Source organism: Gracilinanus agilis, chromosome 4, assembly GCF_016433145.1.
Source record: "Gracilinanus agilis isolate LMUSP501 chromosome 4, AgileGrace, whole genome shotgun sequence".
Lineage (NCBI taxonomy): Eukaryota > Metazoa > Chordata > Mammalia > Didelphimorphia > Didelphidae > Gracilinanus > Gracilinanus agilis.
The window spans coordinates 405,059,536-405,084,862 of record NC_058133.1 but is presented as its reverse complement, the minus strand read 5'-3'; the positions used below and the strand labels follow the sequence as shown (position 1 = coordinate 405,084,862).

At 34.6% G+C, this 25,327-nt stretch overlaps 1 protein-coding gene across 1 annotated transcript in view; it reads right to left on the bottom strand.

Moving 5' to 3' along the window:
• Positions 1-25,327, bottom strand: part of UTRN (utrophin) — a 674,836-nt gene that overhangs the window by 198,288 nt on the left and 451,221 nt on the right. The window contains exon 52 of the mRNA XM_044675452.1: positions 9,991-10,163. Coding sequence (XP_044531387.1) covers positions 9,991-10,163 — 173 coding nt within the window. The remainder of the gene's footprint in view (positions 1-9,990; positions 10,164-25,327) is intronic.

Here is a 25,327-nt window from a genome sequence, read left to right as displayed (position 1 = left end):
CTTTTTCAAATTGTCTTTAGCCTCTCTTGATTGCTTTTTGAGTTCCTGAAGTTGAATTGACAGACCTTCCAAAGCCTATGTCCAATTCGCTGGAACTTCTTCCTCTTCTTCTATTTCTATTTAATTTCCTCTCTTTTCACTTCCTTGGAAGAAGTTGTCAATTGTGATTCCTTTTCTTTTTCTGTTGCTTACTCATATTTTTCCCCTTCTATACCCTTATTACTCATATCATTCCCCTTCTATATCCTCAGATCCACAGTTCAAGAATTGAAGCCTTTTTATTGGTGTACCTCTTTAGTTGTGCTGCAGTAGGGATACCCCTGCTTTGTCCCGTAATTAGATTTGGTCCTCTTTCTTCTCGAAGCGCACTGTTTTCTATCTTGGTGTGTAAGTCCGTGTGACCCTGGGCAAGTCACTTGACCCCCAATGCCTACCCCTTACCACTCTCCTGCCTTGGAAGCATTATTTAGCATTCATTCTAAGCCAGAAAGTAAGGATTTTTTTTTAAAGTTAATGGAGAAAAACACTGAGTTTATACTATCTGTAGACATTAAATGTGTAAATGTAATTTAGCACATAATATGCTTTTTACATAATGGCAGATATCATTGCTGACATCAGTATTCCAAAGAGGTCAGTGAGGAAGAGAAGGATTCATGATTACAAAAATAATTATAGCAGCACTTTTTTAAAGAGTAAAGTACTAGGAAAGCGAGTACCTGTCACTTGAAAAATGGTTATACAAACTGCAGTATCTACAGGTAAAAAAGGATTATTACTGGAGCATAAGAAATGACAAATATGAAGAATTTAGATAAACTCAGCAAGACTGTAATGAATCAATGAAGTATATGAAGATTCAGTAGAACAATTTAAACCATAAAACAAGAAAGCAAAATAATACTGAAATAATGTGGAAACAGATCAATGTAGAGACAAATTCTAACTTCAGAGAACTTGCTAAATTTATTGACAAGGAAGTGGAGGACAACCAATGCACAATGAGGCATGGTTTGTAAGATAGGGTCAATGGGTTTATGTTTCTAGATAGCTCTCCTCCCTCCCTCCCCTCTCTCCCTCCATTGTAAAGGAAAGCAGACTAAAATTGAGTATTAACAAAGGATAATAATTAGGAAATCCTTCTTGTTTGGATTTGTGAGAGCAGTTCAAAAACGAAACTTGGAAAGTCAAAAACACTCAAATGTTTACTTAATGGAGTATTAAATATTGCAGCATCTAAATGTAGGGACATTTTATCTTGTTTATTTCTTTGACAGTATTTCTCAACTAATACCATATGAGTGATCATTTATGCCATTCATATATACGAACAATTAAGCTTCCTTACCATAGAAATCTCAAGTTCATTTAAAAAAAATATTCTCAATTTGATGATGTAGTATAAAAAAGTATATGTGTAGTAGATAGATATGTACACAAACTTTTATATATATATATATGTGTGTATATATATATATACACACACATACATACATTTATTTATTTCAGTGTGTTTACATAATTTTTTTTCAAGTCATCAGGCTGTTTACATATGGTTTAATGGCATTTTAAAAGCCAGTAAAAGTAGATGTAAATGGAAGTGTTATTAAACCTAACTTTACATTAAGGACTTTTAAAAGGAAGTCCTGCATTTTTAAGAGACTCACATAAACCAATGGGAAGAGACATTTTATCTTTGATGGGGCTTTTCATTAAAATTGAAATATAATGCTCTTCATAGTCTGGCTCCAGTCCACCTTTCCAGACTTTGTTCACATTATTTCATTTCATTCATTCTACATGGTAGGCCAAAAAGGCTCACTAAGGTGGTCTTCAAACAACATTCCCTCTGCTGTGTCCATGCCCAGAATGCCCACCATCCTCACCACAGCCTTATAAAGTTCTTAACTTCCTTCAAGGCTCAATTGTGAAGCCTTTTCGAATCCCCAGGGTTTAACTTTCCTCTCTATTTATATAAATTGTCATCATCTAGTAAAATATAAGTTCCTTGAAGGCAAACATTGGTTTTCGTTTTTTTTCTGTATTCCCTGTTGTTGGGCCCAGTGGGAACTTAATAAATAAATGCTAGTTGAACTGAATTGATTTCCCAGTGGTTTATGAATGATGGGGGTTGGTACCTTCCAACATGTGTTCCTTTAATTTGTGAAACCATTTTTTAAAAAATCTGTACTCAAATAGCATTAATTTAAAATATAAGTAGATACTTGTTCATATTAAATTACATTAAATTTTATGTGAAACTAAAAGACATGCAGCTTACATTAATAAACTGCTTTACAGGATTCCTAATTAGCAATGTTACAATAAATAACATGACACTTAGAATAAGATATAGCAAAATGTGCAAGAGAATATTACTTCTTTCTAGAATTTCTTTTTATATGACCTACTCATCCTTGGAACTGATTATAAAACTTTACTCTGTTAAAAAAAAAAAAAAAGAACATGTGGTCCAAAAGATAAATATAGTAAAATGTAAAAATCATCAAGAACATGGAAAAGAAAATAATCAATTCGAGATGCTGATCTGTATATTAAGAACTGTATATTACTTTTTACATATCAATAAACATTCAGCCCAACAGCATCAACATAGTCTACTGCTCTAGAGAACCTCCAATTTGATGGTTTAACTTTTTCTGGAACACACTTAGTTGGAGGTATATGATAGTATTGTTTTCTGTCTTAGCATGTTATACTAGAAAAAAAAAAAGACCTTGCAAGTAGGACACACCACTTCAGATTTGAATGATTTTTTTCTCTTATTTTTTTAAACCTTCATCATAAGGAATGGCTCTCTGACATGGGAAATAGATAGATATGAGGGAAATTGTGGCATAAAAATAAAAGATAGCAAAAAAAAACTTTTTAAAAAGATTTCTGTTCTAGAGGTGAATGACCCCATGCATTTCACTTAACCTCTAGATGATCTCCAAGTTCCTTACCAGAGGTACAATTCTATTTTCTATGATTTAAATATTCTAATAACTTCAAATACTAGCTTATTTAAAACAAACCTACATTACTAGGAACGTGCAGAATATTTAGAAAAAGTAGGTACAGAATAAAAATTAACAGTGAACTTAAACCTTGCAAAGGCTTGAAATGGCTTTTGTACTTCTCATTTCCATCTCAGAATCTTCCCCCTCTTTCAGAGTTGAGCTCTGGTGTCCTCCTCTTACATCTCCCTAATCTTCCCCTCTTATTCCTAGAATGCTTAGTCATCTTTCCTTTCTCATGTCATTCTACATTAAATGAACTTGTAGACGCGGTGTATATATCCCAGCCCCAACTTCTTACACAAGAACTTTCACATAAAAGGTGCTTCATAAATGTTTGTTGAATCTGAGTACAATAGCCTAAAAACAGAGATAAAAGAATGCACCTACACTAGAGCTAACAAGCAAGATTAAGCCAGAAACCTTCAGATATGTGTAGAAGCAAGGAGGCTAGATGAGCTTGGCTTCAGTGCAATAATACCCTTCTTTTATAAGGCAGGACACTAAAACATCTTTTCTACTTTTCCTTAAAGGCATAAAACAGATTCTGCTGTGGAGAAAAAAGATAATCAATATTTGCTTGAGGTTCTGATAGTTTTATCACTGACTAATGACACAAGAATTTATTCATTGCAGTTTACCCATATGTAAAATTGTCTTGTCAAAAAAGGGCTGATTATTTTGTCATTTTTCAAATTCCACAGCTACCCTTAACTTGTTTCTCTTTCCTGTTAATTGCCCATTAGTTCCTTCTCTTCTAAGAAAAACATCCATGAAAAGATGGGCAGTATCAGGAAGAGGAAATAAAATACACTCTTATACTATAAAAATATTTGATACAAGTGAAGTGGATACTTTTAGATAAAGAACCAGAAAACAATGTATACAATAACAAAGCAATTTTGAAAGACAAGAATTCTGGTCAATATAATGAACAGTCATGTATCCACAGGAATAGATCAGAAAGTCGGCTCCCAGCACCTGGCAAAAAAGTGAAGACAACATGAAGGCCAACGCAAAAGTGCAAAGGTGAACATGACACATACATTGTCAAACCCAAGCAATGAGGGAATTTGTATTGAGTATAAAACTCGCCTCCCAAAAAAGATATTGTTCTTTTTACTTTTCTTTTTTTCAAAAGGAAGAATTTTGAAAGTTACAAGAAAAACTTATTATATTATGAAAAGGCAAAAGTAAGGTATGCATATTAGGAATTTATGGTTTTCTATACAATCCTCTTTTTAATTTCTTCTTTAAGAATAAATGCTAATTTTATTTGATGTTTCTTAAGATCAGAATAAAAATGGTAATAAAAAACAGCTTAATGAGATCTGGTAAACATTTTCATCATATCATGTATATCAATAGAGATGATGGAAGGATAAATCAGAATGGTCAGGAATTATGAAAACCATCTTCATGTAGTATGAAAATGATCTATGTATTTTCAAGGTATCCACTAATTAGAAATGAACTTGCTTTCCTGTGTATTTATGATTAATAAGAAATACATTAACAGTTTGACCAAACTGACAAAAGTACTGAAATAAAGTCAAAGGAAGCCTTTAATAATATTTTCCTTAGGGGGCAGATGGGTAGCTCAGTGGATTGAAAGTCAGGCCTAGAGACAGGAGGTTCTAGGTTCAAATCTGACCTCAGACACTTCCCAGCTGTGTGACCCTGGACAAGTCACTTGACTCCCCTTGCCTACCCATACCACTCTTCTGCCTTGGAGCCAATACACAGTATTGGCTCCAAGATGGAAGGTAAGGGTTTTTAAAAATAATAATAATAATAATAATAATAATAATAATATTTCCCCCAATCTACTTCAATTCTGATATTCAGAATGTTATTTGTCATACTCAATTACTACTTCTAAGGCAAAGTATATTTTTTAAAAGCTATTTTTCATTCATTTCTTCAATGAATTATTCAATAATTTATCTGAGTTAAAGAAAGTATGGATATAACATAGCTGATTTAAAAGGCCAATTGCACAAGTCCATTTTGTCATTTTGTCTAAGAAAGTGAATTTAAAAAATGCCATTCAACTAATTAAGATACCGCTGCTCATCAATACCAATCAAGAACTTGTGAGGTTCTCTTAATTCGTTGTTCAGGAAAAAAAAATTCTAAATGAAACATAGCACTAATTAGATGTTTAGAATATTTTAGTTGTATTTTTAAAATGCACCATGAAGAAGATGTGATTGCAGTATTTCACAGACAATAAACTTCAAATAATTCTTTGCATTTAGTGTCATCCTCAAGTCAGAGTTCTTATGACTTGTTAGATTGAATGACGGTATTAGGAACATTAAAATACATCTTAGAATTCAGAAATACAAATACTACAACTTTTTTTCTAGTATAAAGAATAAGGGACTTTAAAAAGCACCATTATTAGAGACAACTTCTATAACAACATATAGTAAGACAGGAATATTTTTCTCATTCTGTGAATTAGTAAGCAAAAATACTCCTAAAAGATTTCACTCCAGTTATAGTACTTCTCTTATATACACTGCCTCTTATTTTACAAAGCAGAGGGTGTGGTGTTAAGTATACCCCCACCTCACCAGCCATCACTGAGGGGAGGAAGCATGGTAGAGTACCAATCACTACCACTTAACAACTTCCAAAAATAGGCAAATAGGCATGGAGTTCTGAGGGGACAATATCCCATGACCATCACCATTTTTGCTTCAAGCTCAACCCTCAAAGCTATCTCCTAGCAGAAACAACCTCTGTGAAGAAGGCACCAATGAACCTAACAACTGTCACATGTAGGACAGGCAAGTTAGCTTATTTGAAGCAACAAGAGGCAACCTTACGGAGAGAGACGTTAACAGGTGAGTCAAACCACTGCCCACCGCTATAAGCACCATCTCTGGTCAGACCTTGATAGACATAATCCGGGACCTTCAACCTCTGACCCTTGGAAATAGCAATGCTTCCTAGGAAAAAAGCCCTACAAAGACGTAGGCTGGCCACTGCTCCTACTGGTCTGATAGTCACATTTCAGAGCATTCTACCACAGACAGGCTGAGTTCAAGCCAAGTTTACAGAGCAATACAGAGGTGGCAGGTAAATGTTTAAAAATTGAGTTTTCCAAGGGAAAAATGTAGACACAGAAATTTTTGTGTTTAATCTGAATTATTAACACTTTTTCCTAAGTATAGAAATCAATGGCACAATAAATCATGGTGTGAATGCCCATACTAAAAATTTAACAATGGGGTTTGCCCAAGCTAGTTAACTAAAGCAGCCTCTAATACAACTTAACCAAAGATGTTCCCATCATAGAAATATATTTTTCCAAAAGTGGAAGAAAGGAACAAGGTCTGCTAACAGTGTTCGAATAACTAGGAGTAGACAAAATTTCAGTTTATCACAACAGCATTATATAATCCTCCTTGAGATACATGGAACCTTGGCAAAAATCTATCTGCATCTTCAGCCTTTAGCTTTGCCTTCTGCCCTCTGGGTCCATGCAAAATAAATTTAATTCTTCTTCCACACCAATCACTCTTTCTGCAATGCTACATTCTTCACCCAAAAAATGAATGGCTAGTCTCTCCCTCCGGCAGGCATGGTGCAATAGACCCTTTTTTACTTCCAGGCATCCCTAAAAACTCAATGTGGACTGAAATCGCCCACTAGCCATGCCTATCTATTTCTGCTCCATTTCCTCTCCAAGTAAAGAAGAGCAACTTTAGCATTCTTCCCTACCCTCAATTCTCAATATAGCGGATTATACTATCATTGTAACCTTTAAGAAAAAAAGAAATTTAAATTGTCATTCGCCTTGTAAAAATATATAAGCAGTAATTAGTTTACTGAAATGTTGTCAAGTCTAAAAGCCACTACATACTAGGGTTCTAAATGGTTGAAATTTCAATACAATAAAAACTAATTTTTGAGAATTTTTCTCATTCATTTCCTGACATAATCAAATGACAGTAATCTTTCTCATTTTGCTTTACAAAACATCATGATTATTTGTTGTAACTTAGGTTGTGGTTGCACACCACCCTGACTGGTCTCCTTTTGTCTGCTCTCCCCCTTCCAGATCTAAAATTTGAGGTCCAGTAACAGACATATGAGCTCTGATGAAAGCATAAGGGCTTCCTGTGAATGGATCAGAGTCAGGATGATTCGACTTCAATGTTGCCCTTCATTAAGTTCCAATTCTTTAAAACACTATTCTCTGGGTTAAAACCTCTAAGGAAACCTGGGATAACTTTGATTATGAGCTGCTCCTAAGTAGCAGTGAGCCAAATAACTATAGCATTTTAAGGCTGGGCATGTTTCTTGATGGGCCTCAAGTCAGTACTTTTGGTTGTATTTAAATTTTATTACTCTAGCTTTTTTTTTTAAAAAAAAAAGTAGCATTTATTCATTTATTTTTAAAGGAAATATTAAATATATCCATTATCTAATTAATTGACTTAATTTTGCGGAAGACTTAAAGGCATATTTAAAGATGTGGTATGAGTTTCTTCTTAGGAGAATAATCCATTAATCAAGAGAATTCTTAGAATAATGTAGCATTCTAAAATCTAAAACTATATATATTCCTAATATGATGTAATTTTTAAAATTAAAGAAAAAATAAAGAAAATAAATTATGCTTAATTTGTACAACCTTTCAAGGAATCCATTTTGAGAATTAGCAGGAAAGTAAATAGGAAATCATCTTCAAGAGAAACTTCACAATGTTATTTACTTATTCGTGTTTAATTTTATTTAAAAATCAGACAACCTGTCTCTATGTTTTGCAACTTGGAGTATAACACAATGCTATAATGCTTTAAATTTCAATGGATGGTACATAGCTCATCCCTCTAAACTGATTTTACTTTAATCCTTCATTCAAGATTCATATTATCTGTGTAGCTAACAACATTCTTGTCATCTAACACAATTTCATATTGATCATAGAATCTGTACACCTCAGTGTTATTCCTGTTATTCCGTCTTATAACCCACTGGAGTTCCTTCCCAGTTGGTGACTCTCCTGACTCCAATCCACCTTCCATTCAGTTATCAAACTGATTTTCCTAAAATACAGGTCTGACCATATCACCTCCCCCAATCAAAAGAATTCTGTTTTTTAAGCTCTTTATAATCTAGCCCCTTCCTACTTTTCCAGTTTGACACCTTACTCTCCTCCATATACTCTGCAATATAGCACAATTAGTCTCATTTCTGTTGCTTAAACAAAATATTCCATGTATGACTGAACATACACTGCCTGTCCCAAATATGTGAAATGCTTTCCCTTCCCATCTCAGTCTTCTAGTTTCCCTGGATTCCCTCAAGTTTCAATTAATGTCCAAACTTTTTCAAGAAGTCTTTCTCAGTCTTTCATAATATAAAGTCTTCCCCTAACACTATGCCTAACTGTTCCTGAATATATCTTCTTTGTAGGTAATTGGTTGAATGTTGCCAGGGTTTATGTTGGCCTTTTCTTTCTTTCTTTTTTTTTTTTTTATCTCCAATGCTTAGCATAGTAACTGACATATAGTAATAGTCACTTAATGCTGGCTGAATGATGGGCTGACTCTAAAAATCCATTTGGAATTCATCTGATGTCAGTCTCTCTAGCCACAGACCCTAACAATCATCGTGGCAGTACTCTATCAAAGTCCTGGGTGATGTGCTGGTTGTTGTTGATAAAAAACAAGCAATGAATATTTTTTGTACAAGCCTTTTTATCTATGATCTCTTTGGGGTATAAACCCAGTAATGGTATGGCTGGATCAAAGGGCAGGCAGTCTTTTATCGCTCTTCAGGCACAATTCCAAATTGCCATCCAGAATGGTTGGATCAAAAATATTTATAGCCGTGCTCTTTGTGGTAGCAAAATACTGGAAAACAAAGTATGCCCTTCAATTGGGGACTGGCTGAACAAATTGTGGTATATACTGGTGATGGAATACTATTGTGATCAAAGGAATAATAAACTGGTGTAATTCCATGTGAACTGGAAAGACTTCCAGGAATTGATGCAGAGTGAAAGGAGCCAAGCCAGAAGAACATTGTACACAGAGACTGATACACTATAGTAAAATTGATGTAATGGACTTCTGTACTAGCAGCAATGAAATGACCAAGGAAAATTCTGAGGGATTTATGGAAAAGAATGCTACCCACATTCAGAGACAGAACTACAGAAGTGGAAACACAGAAGAAAAACAATTGTTTGAACACATGGGTTGATGCGGACATGATTGGGGATGCAGACTCAAAAAGACTATACCAATGTAACTATCAATAATATGGAAATAAGTCCCGATTGATGACACATGTTAAAACCAGTGGAAATGTGCTTTGGCTATGGGTGGAGGTGTTTGGGGGGGGGTATGGTGAAGGGGAAAGTAAGAACATGAATCATGTAACTATGAAAAATTTTTCTAAAAAAATTAAAAAATTAAAAAAAAGAAAAAAAAGAAAAACAAGCAATGAAAAGTTCAGCAAAGGAAAAAAAGGCACAAAGTATGGTCTAGATCAGGGGTCGGCAACCTTTTTGGCCATGAGAGCCATAAACGCCACATTTTTTAAAATGTAATTTCGTGAGAGCCATATAGTGCTCACAGTGTGCGCTCCTATAACAGCGCCTGAAAAAAAAAATTGACTTTATGGCTCCTGCAGAAAAAGCCATATGTTGTCGACCCCTGGTCTAGATAAAAGACTATGTCTCTTATCTAAGTTAAAGACGCTCATTATCAGAAGGTTAGGGACAAAGTGAGGATCTCGGCCATAGTACCTTAAGAAATGCATTTACTAAATCTTAGCAGTATGGTAACATATGGTGGTAGACACACTATCAATTTTGAGAAAAATCACAGATCTTATTGGGGAAGATAGGGAAGAGGAGAAGCATTATTAGTAAGAAAAATAATACCATATTAAAAAAAAGAAATGTTGCTCCAAATTCATATTTAATATTTCTTTTACTGACCTGATGCTAGCAGACTTTGCTTTCAAATCATTCCACCTTTGGTTCATATCATCTAGTCGATGTTGGAGGAGGGCTGCTTCATCTGAGTTTCCCAAAGCTTTCACCATTTTCTGTCTGTTTCCATCAATACTCTTAAAGATGTCATTGTGGGCATCAATTTCAGCCTGTATGTCCTATGAAAATAAGTAGAGAAATATGCACATTTTAGATACTAATGTTAATGTTACCTGTAACCAATAGCATAGTTAATATAGTTTTATCTTATTTGCAGAAATAAATTTTTTGGCTTATCAAAGTATTTCCTTTTATGTTATATTAAATTAAATAATGGACATAATTTTTTTTTTACATTTCTCGCTTGGAAAATTACAGACTTCAATGCCCATCACTTTAAGTTGAACCTCAAAAATTTTAAAAAGGATATCTCAATTTAACTTGTCTAAGATCATCTCAAAGACAGAGTTTTCAGATTCTATGTAAAGTGAAGATTTTGTTTTTTTTTTATTGTTGCACTCTTTGTAAGAAGTAATTTTAACAATTTTCCCCAAATCACTTAGCTTTGACTTATTGCTAAAGTCAAACCACTAATTCTTGCCAGAAAGGAAAATTTACTTATTCTCTCCTTTACACATATATTTTAAAAAATCTTTTAAAGTCTTATAATGGATACTGTCGAATTGCATAATTATATGTTGTTATAAAAATAAAAAATTAAGCAAGCAAAAATTTTAATATCTAATATGTAAAAAGACCTAAGAGCAAGAAAACCTTTCATTTATCTCATTTCTCCATGAAAAGAATAGTAATATAATTACTTCCAACGATAGGTAGACACAATTTTTTTCTTTCTAAAAGAAATATGGCAAGCAGACTGGAAATATAGTATTTTCGACTGAAAGCTAAGTCCTTTCAACATTAGGCATCTTATAGAGAACAAGATGTAGGATCATTGATTTCAAACTGAAAAAGCCAATTAGTCCACATTATTCACTTTATAGATGAAAAAATAGGTTCCAAAAGGATTCAATGGCTCACCAAGATGTCATAGGTATTTTCAAAGCCACTGTTAGAACTCACATCCAGTGAATCCAAATCCCATGCTCTTTACACTAAGAGAGATTATTAGAACTGTTCAAAGAAGATTATTACATAACTTTCTTTTTTTGAGTATTTGTCTAAAATGAGTCTCAAGAAACACTAAATCATAACAACAACAAAACCAATCTCACATTTTCCTTAGAAGCTGAGCACTTAAAGAAGATACTGTATTTTGCTATTTTTACTTAGGGGAAATGCCATCCGCTGGCACAATGATATATCAAAAAAACAGAGGAGGAAATCATAAAGACCATTACATCTTCTCAGGAGACTAAAAAGAATATGCCATCAATATGACACTGATTGCCAAATCAAAATAAAATATTGGCTGAAGAGAGAGATTTTGCCTTAATTTACACATATATTCATATGATGAGAAAATGTATTTAATCAAAGCAATAGTCTAGAGATTTGCTAAATGGGCTGTGATTTTGGACTGACCATGATTCTATGGCATGATCGTAAAGCACTTTCAGAAATGATTGGTGATGTTAATGATAGAACAAGTTTTTTGACTTCTTAAGACAGAAAGGATTATTTCCACTAGCTTTATCATTTCAATGGCAACCCTGAATGCATAATCACATAATCAAAATCTCAATCAGTAGTCTTATTTTCAAACAAAAGGAAAACATCTAAATTTTTAAACAGTTTAAAAATATACTACTTTAACTTTTTAAATTTAGCTTAGAGAAAGAAAATTTGTACATACAAACTTTGTATATGATGTGATCATATTTTTATAATGCATAATGATCATGAAGTGAATTAAAAATGTAGCAATGAAGGTTAACTTCTTTTTAAGAAAGAACCAGTTTATGACAAACTAAGTAATGTGGGAACTCTTTGACATTTCTATTTAGATACAAAGATTTAGAATTTTTTTTTAAACTTGGAAGGACTATGTACAAAGATCTGGCCTGGAATTAATTCATTCTCTTCCTCTTTATTTACATTTTGTTTATTTTTGTCTGGTATATTTTCCCAAACCTCCATGTCATCATTGATGTTTTCTTCTAATGGGGTCCCGACCTTTTTCCTTAAGAGTGAAGAAGTGATGACTGCTTAGAAACAACTTCCTTGCTCTATCTCAGAGTTCAGGCCAAACAAACAAAATTAGCTATTGGAGGATAATAAAGTTTGCCATTCCATTGCAAAAAGCAGACAGGAATTCACTTAAGACTGATTATGGTAACTCCGGGAATCACTCATTCTTTATACATTCCCCAAAGTTCTCTAGTTTTTAACTTAAGAAGATATGACTTTAAGTTTAAGACTAATTTAAGTCTAAAACTGATTATGGTAACTCAGGGAATCACTCATTCATTATACATTCCCCAAAGTTCTCTAGTTTTAACTTGGGAAGATATGACTTTTAGAATAGCTAAATGTTACCCATATGAAAAAGAAAATAAAACCATGTAGCTGAATATGAGCCATAATATAGTTTTCCAAAGTAAATATGGTTATGGGACAGTTCTCAGTGCTGATTTTGGGTGTGTAAGATTATTTGGTCAACCCTAAAAAGGAGAATGAATTTTTAAAATTTGTTGACTTCTTTCTACCATGACTATACAGGTTTAAATCTTACAACACATAACTATGGCCAGTAATTCTTGGCAGTTAGTAGCAAGTACTACCACTTGAGCCACAAAAGCATAAAACCAAACCTCTTTTTTGTTGTTCTGTTGTTTCAGGGTTTATAACTCTTCATGACCCCACTTGGCATCTTTTTGGAAAAGATGCTAGAGTAGTTTGCTGTTTCTTTCTCCAACCCATTTTATACATGAGGAAATCAAGATCAAGAGTGGTGACTTGTCTAAGGTCACTTAGCTAGTAATTGTCTGAGACTAGATTTGAACTTAAGAAGGTGAGTCTTCCTAATCCCAAACTCAATGTTCTATCCACTTTGTCACCTAGTTGACCCAAACCCCTATACTAAAGGGTTTTTCCCCTTTTCCTGTTAATCTAAATAATGTTCATATCTGCTCCAACACAATAGCCAAAATATTGAACAAGGTCACAGCACCCCAATTATACTTCCAAATTAATTAATTTAGAATTACATAATCTGATTATGGAAAATCTTGAATCCCATAAGAATCAGCAAAAAATAATACAGGTCAAATCACATTATAAAAACAACCAAAGAGAAGTCTTGCTGTAGCAAAAATAAAAGTAAAATGAATTCCCAAACTCTAAAGAGTAGCCCAGTTATTCAGAATATCAATTCTATAAACAGTATAACAAAAAATTACAATGTAAGTAATAATAATAATAACAACATGATAATCGCTGGCTTTTTCATAGTATTTTAAGTTTTATAAATATCATTATCTTTGCAACAATCCCAAGAGGTAGATGCTACTGTTTTTCCTATAATAATACAGATAAGGAAAGCAAGACAGACAAGTTAAATAACTTGCTGTGTCAAACAGCTACCAAATGTCTATAGGTGATTTTGAATTTGAAACCCAGTCTTTCTGACTCCTAGTTCAGCACTGTGTCCACTGACTGCAAAAACAAACTCCTTAGTAGACTATAAGTAGATGTGACCTTTTTTTGGAGCAGGGGAGACTGTCTTCTTATCTTATATCAGCAGGACCATCACTGCTTAGAAATTTCAATATACTCTGTTTTTCCAACCTAGGTAATTTTGCTCCATTTTAAGGCTGCCTGATGATCCTCCACTTCTGGGTGTTGACAGTGTTGACCACTTCGGTGCCAGCTTTATTGTGGATACATTAGCTTTAGTCCTATTACAACTCAAACTTCATAAGTTCAGGCAATCACCAGTCTCAGCCATTCAAGTAGAAGGGAATACAGGTTAGATCCACCATGCCTGGAGAGTAGGTATTATTCTTATGGAACTTCTTTTCATATATATTTCATAACTCCATTAGGTTTCAAATGAGGCATCAAAACTACTAACCACAGGCTTAAGACATTCAATGTCTATTAAATTTAAACTAGTACTGCTATGGGAAACATTTGGCTTCTTTTATAAACTACCCATTCTAAATGAAAAGGAGTCCACTTCATTGATGAAAAGAACATACACTGTATTTTTCCTCTTAAAATACTATATATACTTGAATCATATACCAAGAGAGCTTCCATTGATTTTTAAAAACTGGGAAGGAGTTGGGTCTTAGGTTGTTAAATAAGTTGAGTCCTTCCTTTTTCCCCAAAATAAATCTGCACTCTTTATATTTCCCTTATCTATGAGGCTGGGATCTTGCTATTGTCACTTTAGAGGATTTCAAAAAGATTCCCCAAGAAAATATTGCTACTTAGGCACAGAAACCCTTGAAGAGAATGGCAATTACCATAAATCAACTAGTGGTAGAACTGTAGATATTAAGATAAGACATTAAGTTTCTCAAAAATGTCATTCAGATGGAACTGCCTATTATTATACTCACTATGATTACTATGTAAATGTATCAAAGACATACACAAACTCAAGTGGCTCAAGTGTGACAGTACATTAATTACCATTAAAGTCCTCAGATCCTTACTTTCCAAAGAATTTTCAAGGGGAATTTAATTACTTCGAGTCATAGTGGGCAATAAAATTGACTTATCAGCAGGATTCAGAAGAGATGCTTTGGGGTAAAATTCTGCCATGAGTCAAATCCCATTTAACAGTAAAAAAAACAAAACACTAGCAATGGCCAAAGGAATTGGAAAATGGCCTGGAATGTTGGGCTATATCCATATATCTTATGTTATCCTCTCTTTAATAGCTAGCATTTCTTTCAGTTTGCAAAGCCCTTTCCATATATCATCTTATTTGAATCTCATGATGTCCATGTGACGTCGGTCCTTTTATTAGTTAGATTTTAAAGTTGAAAAAAATCGAGGCAAAAAGAAGTGAGATGAGGGACATCACCATGGTCATATAGCTAGAAATGCATCTGGTACCACATTTGGACTCATCTTCCCTATTCCAAGTCCAATACACTATCTAATACACTTTTTATTTAAACTTTTTTTGGGGGGTATGATTTAATTAAAACTAAAAAACATTTACTAAATGCTTTATAGTATGCAGAGTCCAGCGTGTGTGTGTGTGTGTGTGTGTGTGTGTGTGTGTGTGTGTGTGTGGTGGGGGTGATAAAGCACAGACTTCTGAAAAGTAGGTGTGAAAATTAAAATGGCTAAGAGTTATCTTTCTAGCAGCTCGATCACTGAACCTGAAAAAAAAAAAAAAAGACAACACAGACTAACCCACTTGAGTGTAATGTGATTCTATTTTTGCATATGCAAAGGCTGTCATTCAGCTTCTGGGGTTACCATCTGGCTTCTGCATTATAACCATAGCCTCAGTCTTTTCTTCCAAATGGCATTAGTGTTTCCGGAGTTAAAGCTGGGGGGGAGGTGCCTGTATTTGTGAGGTGGGAAAGGGGGGGATATTCGTAAAGCAGAAACCCTTTCCATAACACCAGTTTCCCTGGCAATGAATCAATAAAGCACGAGGTAGGCAGCTTTTAAAAAATGGATGATTTTTTAAAGAGTTGGTTTCGGAGTAACCAACCATAACTGCTATTCACGAATGAAAGTCAGCAAAGGTGGTTCTAATATTCACCTACATTCCACAAAGGAGCCCAATACAAGACACAAAAAGTTATAGGCAAACTTCAGGCAGGGAATTGAAGTAATATTTACTTTGTGTCTAAAAAGAATTTTTTAAAAATACTTTGAAGAGGAAGATGTTAGTGATTTTTCTTTTATGATTGTATTTAATAAGAAAAGGAAAAAGAAGATGAAAAGTATGCAGACACAAGGGTCCTGTGAGTTCCAAAGAAAACATATACTAATATCAGTTCTAAGCTGTGGATTCATGGCCTGAAGTCCAAGACAGTGAGAAGAATAAAGCTTACAAACCTCTGGTATCTGACCTAGGCTCTCAAGACTAATAGCTGCAATTATAGTACAAAAGTCCAGCTATTGCCCACCATTATTGACTCTCTGGGGGACTGAGTATTATGAATTATTCATGAAAACACAGGCAAGAACACCTATTAAGACAGAAAAAAGACACACAGACAAGCTAACAGACCCCTCTGTTGTCATAGTTTGTCACCTGCTGTTACCAGCTGCCAAGAAGAAGGCATTTCCACCTCTCACCCCCCCCCACTCCCCCTCTCCTCCTAAATGGCAAGGATGTTGTACAGGACCCATCTTTCACTTGATGGAATTTAGGTGCAACAACATATTAAAAAAAGGTCATGGACCATGGACCATTTTAAACACAATCCTTTCTACTGTACAATATTTAAAAAGAAAAGTATGTGGGAGGTGTGGGAGCTAGCCTCTCTTTCCTGGCCACATTTACCCATTCCACAATGATCTTCTGTTCTAAGTATTAATAAGAGGTGCAATTAGTTTGGTAAAGTCTTCAGATTTTTTGAATGAGGAATGTTTACATTTTTTTTTCCTCTGGCAATTGTAGTTAGTGAGAAGTCCATTATGTTTTTTATGAGTCCTTATATTCTTTTGTACATATAGGTTCCCATAATGAGGAACACAGGCTCCAAGTCCAAACTAATGGATACATTTTTTTAAAATAACAGATAAACCAACTAATTTATGTATAGGATTAAATAGTAATTAGCATACATTATTTCTGGAGTCCCAAAGGTGAGAGAAGATTAATAATTGGCCCCTGCCCTCCCTAGACTGGAGATGTCTAAAGATGTTAAGCATTTTTTAAAGCACTATTAGAATTAGGTTGGTGTTTGGCAATCTCTAAGTCTTGCCTCAGTCCAGAGGAGTGCCAAGAGCCTTCCTGTGGAAAAAAGAACTAAATGCAAAATTAATAAACCAAATTTAAAAGCCCAGCAGCCTACGCAAGCACTCTTAAGTCGAAAGCAAAGATACTTAGACAAAAATTGAAATGGGTTTGGAGCATTTTTACATAATGACAGTGAGGTCAAGCATCCTACCTCTCTAAAATATCACCAGAAGGGTTCCTGAGAAGGGCACCTCTGACTGAAGTTCTTCAGAAGTGAAAGGCAGGGGGTATGGTAGACAGTGCCCCCACCTGATGAATTCATCCTACAGCCTGAAATATCACAGCTTTTTTTTTTCAACTTAACTTTCAGTTAAATTAGCAACAAGATTTACAGGGTGGGAATCTTGAAAGTGACAGCCAGAACAAAAAGCCCTCATCCCAGGAGGGCAGCAGTACTAGTTTTCTATTTATCTTCAAAGATCAAATAAAGGAGTAGAATGAGGAGGGGGAGAAAAAGGTAATCAATTTTTTTTTTACAAATTCTTGCAAGAATAACAATTAAGTCATTAAAAATGAACACAACCTGAGAAGTCCAATCAGAAAAAGGAGGGGAAACAAGAAAGAAGAAGGGAGAAGAGTGCATTTACGAAGTCTACTTTCTCCATACCTTTTCAAATTTTGTCAGCAACTCCCGCAAGCCGAAGTTCAGGCCAATCATCGTCCAGTATCCCTTGAAGCCTACATCTTTCTGGTAAGTGTCCAGCAGCCAACAGCCTAAAACTTCTCAGAAGTGTGTGCTTTCAGGCTATACTTCTAAACCCTTTGTAAAATTCTGAACAAGCCTCTCCCTTGGGCTAGAGTCCCTCAGTCGCAGCGTGGACTGAGACATTTTAGTGACCCTGCTATGTGCCCCTGTTTTCATGGACTAGAGGAGTTCACAATGGGTAGACCCCGTTCTAAGATTCCTGTTAAATACATTCCACCAGTCTGGCATATCCCCCCCCCCTTTTTTTTTCTCTAGGAAGCCCAGGATTCCCTTCTGCTCACCTCACTAATGACCTGCAGGCCCCAACTGTTTCTCCTGGGCCCCAAGCTTAAAAGTTTGGTCTCAATTACACACAGAAAAAGAAGCTATATCCTGGAAACTTTCAAGAGAAGGGGTTTGGGGGGTGTGGAACACATATTACAAACTTCCTCCATTCAGACGATTTTTCCACCCAACTTTTAAAAAAGAAAGAAAGGAAGGAAAGAAGAACAGAAGAAAGAAAAAGAAAAAAGAAGGGGAGGGAAGGAAGAAGAGGGGGAAAAAAAAAAAAGAAACAACACCCTGCAGTTCTTGGGTAAGGAGCCAGTTTGGAAAGAGTATTACTTGTTGAGTTTAGAACAGCAGCAGCGTGTACTCATCTGAAGAAACACCAAAACGCTGGACAAGAGGCCACCCCTTCTCACTCACACTCTCCTCCCAGACACCAGCGAGCAGCCGGGGTTGCTATGGTAACCTCCAAGCTAGTTTCAGTCCATTTCCCTGGGCCTGCCTAGCCTAGGGGATGCTGCCTAGGAACAGAACTCCGGCCCATTAAAAAGTTGTTTCATGGGTTCAGAGCAAGCTCCAGCCCCAGTCCACTATCTCTGGGTCACCTCGGCCAAGCCTGAGGGTGGAAGAGGCCCCTCCGCCTTCAGCAGTTCCCTTTGCTGATCTGACAGCAGTGTGGTAATCGACTTCTCTTTCCAGAAGTTGTTTATTATTTTAATCAGCATCCTCCCTTCCACCAGCCCTAACACTGCTCTGAAGTTAAGCATACTCCCACTTCCTGGAGGCCTCCCCTGGCTGTACATTTTAGTATCTCTAAAAAAAAAAAGAAAAAAAGAAATTCTTATTCCAAACCTAAATGGTTTTGAGACTACCACAGCAAACAATCTATTTCCCCCAACTCTAAAATAAAACCAAACAATTAAAAAAAAAAGTGTGAAAGTGAGCTGAGTCTGGAGAGGTGGGACTCATTTGAAAGCAAGATTTTTTCCCCATTTAATTTTATTGTTTAAAAAATAATTGAACTATACTGTAGTAATAAATATAAAGGTATCCCTTTCATCTCATTATTATGGGTGCAATTAAGTTGTCATTTGGAAATTTTCCTCATTTATACTAGGAAATGTAATGCAAAAAAATTTTGTTTTCCACTATACCTTTTCTGAGCTGTCTCTTATTTACATTATAAGCATCTCTCTTCACCTTTCTGGGGAAAACATTTCCCTAAAATTCTAAAATGTCACTCTTGTCTCCTAAAAGTCCATTCCTAAATTTCAAATTATTATTGTTACTATTATTATTTATTGTTACAATTGTTCACATCATTCAACTGAGCCATTGTATAAATTTGATTTTACATTAATTTGACAGAAATGGCATGGTGGAGTTTGGTCTTCTTCACTAGCAGCATACAGAATTTCATCAAAAATTTATGATGCTTTTAAGGTGACAAAGTAACAAGAATTGAATGAGTTTAACCTTAAAGTAAACCCTAACTAAATTCAAATTTAGTTTCCTGGTAGAGTGGAAAAATCTGAATTTATGAAAGATATTTCCCAGGAAATAAAATATTCAACTCTTCTTGAACACTACAATTAAGGTACATTCTGTTTTTATTAAGAAGTAATTCCTTTAACAGTGTAATATAATTACAATTTTACAAGGAAGTAAAATACGTTTTTAGTCACTGTATGAAAGTAACAGGCAATACAAATGACCATTTCAAGGAGCAGTAAACAGGGTGCTGTGTTATATTTTTCCCTGGGCTTCTCTCTTTCAAGATATTCATTGTGTAAATGCTTAAAATGCTAAAGTGATAATATAACATTCACACAAACTTCTATTACTTTTTAAAATAATTTCTTTAAGCATTAAAATGTTCTGATGATAGGAGTTTAAAGATATAGTTTCTCTTCAGACCAGGAGTTATTAGCAGGGCATTATGATAATTGTTTCAGTATAATTGATTTCTTCTGTAATACTGTGTTTTTCATTTTATGCATCTAAAAAACATTCTAAAGAGAACAGACTTAATGAGACTGTCAAAAAGGGTCAAATGCACAAAAAGGGCTATAGAGCCCCTGATCAAGAAAAAGAAGGAGAAAGGGGAAGTTGTTATAATCTGTTGACTACTCAGAAATTTATATTAAAATGGTTTCGATTCAGATGTGAGAGGGCATTTCCAAGTATCACAAAATCTACCAACAGTGAGTGGGCTCGTGAATAAAATGGGTTCATAAGAAATTAAAGTTTGTGTGGCTTTCCATTCTGTACCTCATTCCATAAAGGCTCACAGACTGATCTTTGAACGGCAGTAAATAAACATCCCCTTCAAATATACACACATAAAGGGGGTTGGGGAGAAGAGACATCCATATGGGCAAACTTCCAGCTACCTACCACCCACAGTGCTGGATTAAAGTTTGATCAATGACATGTGTTTACCTGCAATTCCCTACACAGTTATCAAAGGCCTGAATTAAGTGAAATGTTGTTAAACAAAGAAGATTAAGGAATTTTAATCTGCCTGTTCAGAAAGAACTTCTAAGGACTCTGGAGAAAGGATGATGACAATGTCTAAGCAAATGGCTGTGTCTAAAAAAACTCTCCCTGACCTCATTAAAGAAGATCACCTTCACCAAGACAGCTGGGAGGCACGGGCACTGATCCCATGAATATATCAACGAGGTTTCAAGCCCCACTCTTGGTACAAAGACAAGACGGGCAGGGTGTTGTGGTGAAGAGAACACCAGACTTGGAATTAGAATATGGGTTTACATCTTGGCTCTGCCCCTATCTACTTGAGTGATCTTGTCAAGTCATTTCAATCATTTCAACTTGTGCCAGGAACCTGTACTGGGGGCTCATCAAAGTGAGGTCATTTCTGCCCTCGAGGAGTTTAGATTGTGTAGTACTTCAATTCTCTAGGTCTTATTTGGCTCATCTGAAAATGGTGGGGCTGGAGAAAATCAAGGAGTTTGTAAACTTGGAAAGGAAAATGTTTAATTACATTATTTTTTCTATATGATTGGTTTCCTTTGCCATCTTATGTATTATATTTTATTCATTTCAAAACATCATTCTGAAAAGGAATAAACAGGTCATGACTCAAAAATGGATGAGAAGCGATGTTGGCTGAAATGATCTCTTAAGTCCTGTTAAATTCTGCTTTATGATTGTGTGATTACATTGCTCTTCACAAATAAAGGATAAAACTCACAAAGTAACTAGACATCATGATATCTAACAATTTGAAATGATACTATCATATATTTAGAATAAAGTATTAGAAATATACAAAACCATTCAGAAGATTATGTTAAAAAATAATTCACTGTCTTTAATAATAGTATGTCAATTCACTTAAATTTCACTTAAGAATAGAGTAGAAAAATATATATTACTGACACTATAATTTTAAGGCATTTTCTTCACATCATTAGATTATTTATTCATTAAAATCAGAGCTATTCATTGCATTTGAATAATCAATTAATTTTTTATTTATTTAAAATAATATATAATATAATAAATAATTATTTATTTTTTCATGGAAAAGCATGTTTATGAAAAGGAATTGACACATTAGGTGTGAGAGAGACAAATGGTGAATTATGTACTAAACTTTATAGGATTTAAAACAAAACTATGGCATTCTCTATAATTTCCATAAATAAGAGTCCTTAGAAAATAAAAATTCTAATTTCCAAAGATTTTTTAAAAATTGATTTTAAGAGTTAAACATTGACAAAAGCCTTAAAGAACTAAATCCTAGAATTGAAGCAGTTGACATCCTGTCACTTTAAAGTTTCATACAAATTCCTCTTTGCTAATCTTCCAGAGATGAATCAAACTGAAAACCTTCCTTATTAGGACAGATCCTGGTTTCAATCATTTACTCAAAAAAAAACAAAAAACCTAAACTAAAAAACTCCCCACTACTGATGAAATCACAACACAGTAGCTAAAATTCTAATGCATTTAATACATTACTCCTGTGTGCATTTCATCTAATTGTAAAAATTACATGTCAGCATAATTAAAGGCATCAGAACTTAACATTCCTAGTGGACTTAGAGAGTGAATAGATATTGTGATCTGTGTGCCCTAAATAAAACATTGTCCAATACATTAAACATGGCAAAATGGGACACAGGAATGCCCAATGGAAATGACAGAACTGAACCATTCACAACCCAAGAAGAAGTCAATTTATCATACTTAAAGCATACATCTACCATGAACAATTCTAGGTCAGACAACTACAAAGAAGCCCATGAAAATAAATCAGTGGGATCAATAAAGCCCAGATTACTTAATAAAAGCCATATTCTATAGTCACAAGGAATCTAAAAGGCTAGAGGCTTTTGGTAAAACTTTTCAATTTCAACTAAATTCAGAACAAATTATCTTCAGTTTTTAAAAATAATTTTTACACAACTTAGAGCAGATCCCCTAAAGTAATTAAACAAATCCTTCTATATAAAAGAATGATTTTTTCATTTATTCAATATTGACAAATAACATTCATACCTAGCATTTATAGTGAGTTTTAAGGTTTGCAAAGCACTTTTAAAATATTATCTCATTTATCCTCACAACAACCCTGAATGTTAGTTTAAGCAAAATGAGCACATCCTATACAGTGATTCAGGTTTGGTTTTTTTTCCATTTTTTTTGCTTCAAACAATTAATAAAACCTACCCACACAGCCTGGCTCATAAAACATCTATATGATTGGTGGGTGGGGGAAAATTTAAGTAAAAAATTTTGAAACCAAAGAGTCAGATTCTGGGCACGGGCTAATAAGTTCCTATTTAAATGGTTTAAAACAAAGAACAAAAAAGTTTTGGGGGGTGAGAGGGGAAACTGATTCTTTGGAGGCTCTAAAGGAAAGCATATGGAGAGGTCAATAGGTTGTTACAGCAAATCGGTACATCATGGTTTCACTCAGGATGTATAGCTCCAGGCATGGGTAGGAAAATTCACTTGTTGCAAAGTCAGTCTGATTTTGTGAGTGGGAGCTGTACTGCCCCTTAACTAAGAAAGGAAATATCTGTACAGGCTTACTACCTTCTGACACAAGACTTCACATTCAAAAAGAGAATAGCTCCAAGTAGGTCCTAATCATTATGTGAAATTATAATTCATTGTCTATTAACTATAATATAATAGTTCCATTAAGGGGCCCTTTTCCCCACTCACTGCATTACAGCTTTACAGCCAACATCGGTCAGCAGCCAACCCTCTCAGATGGTAGTTGTTTAAAGTAATATACAACCCCAAAGGAGGGGGGGAAAAACTACAACAAAAATATGAGGCTTTTGCCTCCTGGTGGGGAACATGGAAGTGGGGAAGAATGTCCTTTTGTTGCGGGAAATCCAGGGCACATATTTAAAAAAATAACAAATTAATTTTAATTCTGATACCTTTAATAATAACATTTAAAATATATTTGATGATGGCAGTGGAAATGTTGGGAAAGAAATCATGATTTATAAGAAGCAGCTTCAGAATTTTTTTTTACTATGTCTGTTTTAAAAGTTTTCCATAGAAGGGTGCCAAAAATTTTCAGTAAACTGGAAGAGAGGGGGAAAAAAGGGGTTGGGGAAGGGGGGAGAAGAGAGAATGAAAAAGAAAGAGAATGAGAAAGTCAAGGAAAGAAAGAGCTCATAGAACTTCCTGTTCCCCAACCCCCTCCCATTAACCAGCTAATATGCTTTTCAATTGGCCAACCAGGTGCAAAGGTCAGAACTAATCAACCCTTAAAATATTTAAGGATTCAGAGAGTCTTTTATTAGGTGACTGGAGATAATGCCAAGATAATTTAATGTTTCAAAACCATATCCTTCTGTAAAAATATGCATCATCAGACAAGAGTGAAAAAAAAAACCTCAAGGAGCCAATGTGTCAGAATTCCAGATGTCTACTCAAGGCCCAACCAATTGGAGAAGCCAACAAAACCACATAACACTCTTGTAGAGATATTTTTTATTTAAAAAAAATTACGTTTTGTATTGCCAAGTCTTAAAATCATATTATATCGAAATATTATATTCATCATTAGTAATAAAAATTCAGTTTCAATCAAAACCTAGAATTCCTTTATATAGAAAAATAAAAGTTTCCATGAGGGAACTGTTTTGTAAATCACATTTTAAAAGGCAGAATGGAGATGAAGGACTTGCAGTCACCCAGCATATTGTAGTGGATCACATAGGGGCCTATGATACAGGACCTGGTACAAATATTGTGCCTCTGACACTTACTATTTGGATGGCCACAAGCAAATCACCATGCCTCAATTTCCTCATCTACAAAATGAAGTTATAATATTTATATTGTGGTCAATTAAATAATGTCTATGATTATTTACAAATTTTGAACTGGCTACAAATGTCATTAATTACTATATTCTCTAAAGTTGAATCCTTGCTCTAATATTTACCTACTGTGGACAGGTCACATTTCCAATCTAATTTCTCAATTTTCTCACTTGAACAATAAGGAAAACAATGCTTGCTCTGCACTACCCTCACAGAATTGAGAGCAAAGTGCTTACTAAATCCTAAAGGATCATATAATTGTGAGTGGCTGTTATTAGAATTCAGTGCATTTGAGACAAAATTTGAACTATGATTTGGTAAATACTGACTAAAATCTGAATAAGAATCTGAGAGCTGTGTCATTAGGTCAATCTAGGGGAAGTTCATGTTAAAACAATGAAATCAGCTAAAATCCTCCACAGAACACCCAGCAGTCTAAACTCTCTGACCTGAATATTCTCAATTTATTTGCACTCCTCTGTCTCTGCATGACCTTCCTGGAACATCCTACTGGCTATATAGATCTTATTTTATATGGAAAAGGCAGTCAATGTCAGGTAGAGTTAATTTATCAACATTCAAGGTAGCTAGGTAAACTTTAAAAGTATCAAAACTGTTTATAATTCATACCTACTGGTAGTATCCCACTAATTTGTCTTACAGAACCATACTATGTGTTCTGTAGATGGATATGCAGATATAAATGTTTTTGTATACATATTTATGTTTCCTAAATATTTCTGCTCATAATGATGATCTCTTCTAAAATCATTGAGCTTAATGGGAAATACAGTAATCTGATAGCCCCACAAGCCTCTTAAAGTGTTTGAACCTAAAATGTCCCCCACAATGCAGCTCCAGGAAAATACAAGTATCACTAACTGCATTATGTTAAGTAGACAAAAGTATTATAACCAAGGTATTCACTGCAAATGTTCACATAGCTTTGTAACAAAGAACTACAACAAAATAACAATTTTTAGTTTCTATTGTCCAAGGCTCTTATTTTTGAGTTTCTTTGTTCTTAAAGTTGGGTTAATGGGGAATATTGCCCACCTGAATTATATTTATCTGTGACTAAAATCTGCAAAAGTTAAAGAGAGAGAGAGAGAGAGAGAGAGAGAGAGAGAGAGAGAGAGAGAG